At 42.1% G+C, this 6,438-nt stretch overlaps 2 protein-coding genes across 3 annotated transcripts in view; one reads left to right on the forward strand and one right to left on the reverse strand.

Moving 5' to 3' along the window:
- LOC117958237 overlaps positions 1 to 6,438 on the reverse strand; it is an 859,617-nt gene that overhangs the window by 117,836 nt on the left and 735,343 nt on the right. The window lies entirely within an intron of this gene.
- Positions 2,548 to 6,438, forward strand: part of LOC117958255 (keratin, type I cytoskeletal 13-like) — a 9,611-nt gene continuing 5,720 nt past the window's right edge. Inside the window, exons 1-4 of one of the 2 annotated variants that reach the window (XM_034894571.1) lie at positions 2,548 to 2,769; positions 3,411 to 3,546; positions 3,580 to 3,794; positions 6,231 to 6,313. In XM_034894571.1, the coding sequence (XP_034750462.1) occupies positions 2,614 to 2,769; positions 3,411 to 3,546; positions 3,580 to 3,794; positions 6,231 to 6,313 (590 nt within the window). In that variant the 5' untranslated portion in view covers positions 2,548 to 2,613. Of the gene's footprint in view, positions 2,770 to 3,410; positions 3,795 to 6,230; positions 6,314 to 6,438 lie in introns of both variants that reach the window. The other variant, XM_034894570.1, reaches the window with a different exon arrangement.

Genomic DNA, 6,438 nt, shown 5'->3' on the forward strand with positions numbered 1-6,438 from the left:
GGACTCTAACGGCTGTGTGGGACTCTAACGGCTGTACGGGACTCTAACGGCTGTACGGGACTCTAACGGCTGTGTGGGACTCTATGTTACGTTCTAACAGCTGTTTGGGGTTCAGCCAAACCCCAAACATCTGGATTCGGTGCGTCTCTAATGATGATGCTTTTTAACGTATTTTGGATGGAGGCGAAAGAAGAACTCTGATCCTTTTGTTCAGTAAAAGTAGTAAAAGTACTAAAAGTACTAAAAGTAGTAATACCACAGTTTGGCAAATACTCTATTATCAGTGAATGTCCGGCATTCATTTACTTAAAAGTACAAAAACATTTTCATAAAATAACAAAAGTTAGAGTATCATTCTTCAGATTGGATGAGAATCAGAATAGCTTATGTTTGATGTAATGATGCGTTCAGGTTCCTCACATCGGAGCTGCCAGGGTGCTGTCAGATGAATGTAGTGGAGTAACTAAAGTAACTAGTAACTAAATGATGCGTTCAGGTTCCTCACATCGGAGCTGTCAGATGAATGTAGTGGAGTAACTAAAGTAACTACTAACTAAATGATGCGTTCAGGTTCCTCACATCGGAGTGTTTCAGGAGACAGATGAAGATGTGACCCTTGCACCATGAACACCTGACAGAACCGGTTCTAGATGAGTGATGGTTTAAGCACACCTGCATTCTTCAACAGGCAGCACATCTGCAGGGGAGAGAGAAGTACTCAGATTACTACAGTAAAGGTACTAATACCAGACTGGAAAAATACTCTGACAGTAGAATGTGAATGTAGCTTCAGTTATCATCATCAGGAGAATGTGAATAAAGTATTAAAACATGTTAGAGAGGAAAGACCCAACCAGCTGTTTGATGACATCATCTCCGCTGGACTTGGAGCCCTCTATTGTTGCTAGGTTACAACGTTTTATTGTTGCTAGGTTACTTTATTTTTAACATCAGATTATGAACTACATGTGTTTAATGTGCAGGAATCTTAATGTGGAAAGTAAGTTGTCAGATGAATGTAGCGGAGTAACTAAGGTGACTAGTAACTAAAGTAACTAGTAGCTAAAGTAACTAGTAACTAAAGTAACTAGTAACTAAGGTAACTAGTAACTAAGGTAACTAGTGACTAAAGTAACTAGTAACTAAGGTAACTAGTAACTAAAGTAATTAGTAACTAAAGTAACTAGTAACTAGTAACTAAAGTAACTACTAACTAGTAACTAAAGTAGCTACTAACTAAGGTAACTAGTGACTAAAGTAACTAGTAACTAAAGTAACTAGTAACTAAGGTAACTAGTAACCAAGGTAACTAGTAACCAAGGTAACTAGTAACTAAGGTAAATAGTAACTAAAGTAACTAGTAACTAGTAACTAAAGTAACTAGTAACTAGTAACTAAGGTAACTAGTAACTAAAGTAACTAGTGACTAAGGTAACTAGTGACTAAGGTAACTAGTAACTAAAGTAACTAGTAACTAAAGTAACTAGTAACTAGTAACTAAGGTAACTAGTAACTAAGGTAACTAGTAACTAAAGGAACTAGTGACTAAAGGAACTAGTAACTAAGGTAACTAGTAACTAAAGTAACTAGTGACTAAAGTAACTAGTAACTAAAGGAACTAGTGACTAAAGTAACTAGTGACTAAAGTAACTAGTAACTAAGGTAACTAGTAACTAAAGGAACTAGTAACTAAAGGAACTAGTAACTAAAGGAACTAGTAACTAAGGTAACTAGTAACTACGGTAACTAGTAACTAGTAACTAAGGTAACTAGTAACTACGGTAACTAGTAACTAAAGTAACTAGTAACTAAAGTAACTAGTAACTACGGTAACTAGTAACTAAGGTAACTAGTAACTAAAGGAACTAGTAACTAAAGGAACTAGTGACTAAAGTAACTAGTAACTAAGGTAACTAGTAACTAAAGTAACTAGTAACTAAAGGAACTAGTAACTAAAGGAACTAGTAACTAAGGTAACTAGTAACTAAAGTAACTAGTAACTAAAGGAACTAGTAACTACGGTAACTAGTAACTAAAGGAACTAGTAACTAAAGGAACTAGTAACTAAAGGAACTAGTGACTAAAGTAACTAGTAACTAAGGTAACTAGTAACTTAAGTAACTAGTAACTACGGTAACTAGTAACTAAAGGAACTAGTGACTAATGTAACTAGTAACTAAGGTAACTAGTAACTAAAGGAACTAGTAACTAAGGTAACTAGTAACTATGGTAACTAAAGGAACTAGTAACTAAAGTAACTAGTAACTAAGGTAACTTAAGGAACTAGTAAGTAAAGTAGAATATTTCTCTGAAATGTAACGGAGTAGAAATACAAAGTAACACAGTAACAAAGTATAAGTACCTCATCATGTGGACTGCAGTCCTGTAGTATCTGCCCCCCCCCCCCCCCTCTGCAGGAGGTTGACATGTTCAATAAATCACCTGAAACAGAAGGACCTGGAGGGTGTGTTGGCCCCGCCCCCCCGCCCCCCCCCCTGCAGACCAGCCCACCTGAGCGTCTTTAAAAGAGACAGAGCGCTCCGTCTCTCCTCACTCTTCTTCTCTTCCTCCCACTGCACCGGGGACAGACACTGCTCTATAATCTCCCTCATCATGACCATGGTCTACTCCTCCCGAAGCTCCATGGGCGGCGGCGGCTTCGGCGGCGGCGGCTTCAGCAGCGGGGGCTTCGGCGGCGGCGGGGGCCGAGCATCCTTCGGGGGAGGCATGAGCGCCTTCAGCATGGCGGGGGGAGCCGGAGGAAGTGGGGTCAGTGCTTTCTTTCTAACGGTTATAGTGCTTTCTTTGAAGGTTTTGTCCCCATTTTTTATTCTTTTGTTTAATTTGTTCTAAATGTTCCTCTTTGAACGCAAGCTCAAAAGCTGAATCTATTTGTTCAGTGGTCACAAATTTCAGATGCAAAATGTAGAGCTAAAGAATTTCATCGATTAAGTGCCAACTTTAAATCAACTAACCACTTTTATAATCCATTGATTGAAATTGTCAAAATTCATCAAAATGTTTGTTACGGATTTGAGAAAAATGCAGAAAACTAAACTCTGAGTTTTTTTCATGATGGTCAGAAGTTTTAGAGACATTGTGATAACAGGACTTCCTCATAGTATTTTTGTAACGTATCCAAAGTTCAGAGGAAAGGTTCAGACTTCCTGTGTAGGAGCTCACGTGGACGCCGTTTCTGATTGGTTGACCGGACCAGTTGCTCTCACCTGGTGCACCTACAACTTTGACTGGAACCACCTGACGAAGGCTGCACGCCGACAGGCGTTGAAGTGATGTTTTTAATCTGGTTTTGGCCCAAATGTGCCAGATGGAACGACGGCATTTTGCCTTTTTTCTAAAAACGAGTGCCTCGGATGTGTTTGATGTTTAATGCTTGCCTTCTTCCACAGGTTAGGGTTTCCCAGGCCAGCAGGAGCTTCTCCGCCGGCGGTGGTGGAGGCGGCGGCGGCGGCTACGGCTTTGGTGGCGGAGCAGGTAGTGGTTTTGGAGGGGGTGCAGGCTTCGGCGGGGGTGCAGGCTTCGGGGGTGGTGCAGGCTTTGGCGGTGGTGCAGGATTAGGCGGCGGTGGAGACAACAGCGTCATCGGCAACGAGAAGTTCACCATGCAGAACCTGAACGACCGCCTGGCCACCTACCTGGCCAAGGTCGCAGCGCTGGAGAAGGCCAACGGCGAGCTGGAGCTCAAGATCAGGCAGTTTGTGGAGAGCAAGGTGGGCCCGTCGTCCAGAGACTACAGCCACTTCTACACCGCCATCGCAGAGCTGCAGGGGAAGGTAAGGAACTGGGGCAACATGGGAAATGGAGTTTAGTGGCAACTCGTGAAATACCGGCGGTTGGTCAGTGTCTCTCAGCGTCAGATACAGACAAAACAAATCTCCCAATAGTGTCGCACCGGGGCGGAGCAGCAGCTACATCACAGTGGAACTAGGAGGGACAACAGTAGAGAGACATCAGTAGAGAGACATCAGTAGAGAGACAACAGTAGAGAGACATCAGTAGAGAGACAACAGTACAGAGACATCAGTAGAGAGACAACAGTAGAGGGACAACAGTAGAGGGACATCAGTAGAGAGACATCAGTAGAGAGACAACAGTAGAGAGACATCAGTAGAGAGACAACAGTAGAGAGACAACAGTACAGAGACATCAGTAGAGAGACATCAGTAGAGAGACATCAGTAGAGAGACATCAGTAGAGAGACATCATTAGAGAGACATCAGTAGAGAGACAACAGTAGAGGGACAACAGTAGAGGGACAACAGTAGAGGGACAACAGTAGAGAGACATCAGTAGAGAGACATCATTAGAGAGACAACAGTAGAGAGACAACAGTAGAGAGACAACAGTAGAGGGACAACAGTAGAGGGACATCAGTAGAGAGACATCAGTAGAGAGACAACAGTACAGAGACATCAGTAGAGAGACAACAGTAGAGAGACATCAGTAGAGAGACATCAGTAGAGAGACAACAGTACAGAGACATCATTAGAGAGACATCAGTAGAGAGACAACAGTAGAGAGACAACAGTAGAGAGACAACAGTACAGAGACATCAGTAGAGAGACATCAGTAGAGAGACAACAGTACAGAGACATCAGTAGAGAGACATCAGTAGAGAGACATCAGTAGAGACATCAGTAGAGAGACATCAGTAGAGACATCAGTAGAGAGACATCAGTAGAGACATCAGTAGAGAGACATCAGTAGAGATAGGGTCTGTAGCTTTTGTCCTTAGAAAAATGTCAAGAAAATGAACAAAGTGGTCCTAAATATTTAAAAGAAATCAAGAGCAGTTGCAACTTTCAACCATAGCTTCAAAAATCATTTAATTTAGCTTTAAAAGAAGAACTGAAAAGAAAGAGAACTAAAAACAAGTTAAATGCCCCTGAAGACAAAGTCCTAACCGTTGCATTAAAGCAATACTCAAGAAAAGAAACATCAAGTATAACAACGTTGACTTGTCTTAAACGAAAGTATTTTGAAAAATATAAATTAAATGTAATGTTTTCTGAAGATGAGAAAATTAGCAACCTGATCTAAAGCATGGCAGCTTCCAACGTCTGTGAAGAGATGCAACATACCGGGACAAATGAGCTCTCCAGGACACAAAATAGTTTAATAGAGGTCGTAGTAATAAAGGTGTGTTGTCATAATAACAGGAAAAATATCTTGGGAAATATCAAGAAAATAACCAAACTAAACTCAACCATGGCTGCTCTCACCTTCTGTGAATACGCACAAGAGTTAAAAGAAAAGAAAGGGACGAAATAAAAATGTTTTACAGACTTCTAAATGAATGCATTAACGGGGGAAGACATAAGAGTGGAAGTCAAAAATCAGCCAGGCATCCCTGCGATGAGTTACTCATCAATCATAAAATCATAAACTCATGAATTAGCACATTTAATAATAAGGGGCAATCAGAGGACAGCTGGGTAATTTAAGGCGGTGAGAAGGGAAGAAGAGCCCCCGGTGATCGGATGGATGGAAATAGGACGACCACGCCCGTTTGTGGAGGTGGAGCTGACACACACACACACACACACACACACACACACACACACACACACACACACACACACACACACACACACACACACACACACACATTTCCAGCCACGTGTGCAGCACACCTCTCTCTGCACACCATTCAAAACTGAGTTTGTACAACATTAAAGACTTCTTGTCTTTCTATATTGTGAAATTGGGGAACGGTTATCTGGTTTTCAAAGCAGTACTAACATGGTTCTCTCAAATTACAGGAGGGGGAAGGGCTTTGACTGTTCCTTAAATTTCAATTTTATTTATAGTATCAATTCCTAACAAGAGTTATCTCGAGACCCTTTATAGACAGAGCAGGTCTAGACCTCTCTATAATCTACAGGTAGAGCAGGTCTAGACCTCTCTATAATTTACAGATAGAGCAGGTCTAGACCTCTCTATAATTTACAGATAGAGCAGGTCTAGACCTCTCTATAATCTACAGATAGAGCAGGTCTAGACCCCTCTATAATGTACAGATAGAGCAGGTCTAGACCTCTATATAATCTACAGATAGAGCAGGTCTAGACCTCTCTATAATTTACAGATAGAGCAGGTCTAGACCTCTCTATAATCTACAGATAGAGCAGGTCTAGACCTCTCTATAATCTACAGGTGGAGCAGGTCTAGTTCCTGTTTGATGATGAAACGTCTTCCCCTGTTTCCAGATCCAGGACGCCATCCTTTCCAGAGGATCGGTCATGCTGAGCATCGACAACGCACAACTGGCTCAGGACGACTTCAGACTCAAGTCAGTCCCTCTTCCTCTCCACAGCCGCCTGACGCACACAAACACAACCGGCCGCCTGACGCACACAAACACAACCGGCCGCCTGACGCACACAAACACAACCGGCCGCCTGACGCGTCCGTCTG

The sequence above is a fragment of the Etheostoma cragini genome, chromosome 15 (genome assembly GCF_013103735.1).
Source record: "Etheostoma cragini isolate CJK2018 chromosome 15, CSU_Ecrag_1.0, whole genome shotgun sequence".
Lineage (NCBI taxonomy): Eukaryota > Metazoa > Chordata > Actinopteri > Perciformes > Percidae > Etheostoma > Etheostoma cragini.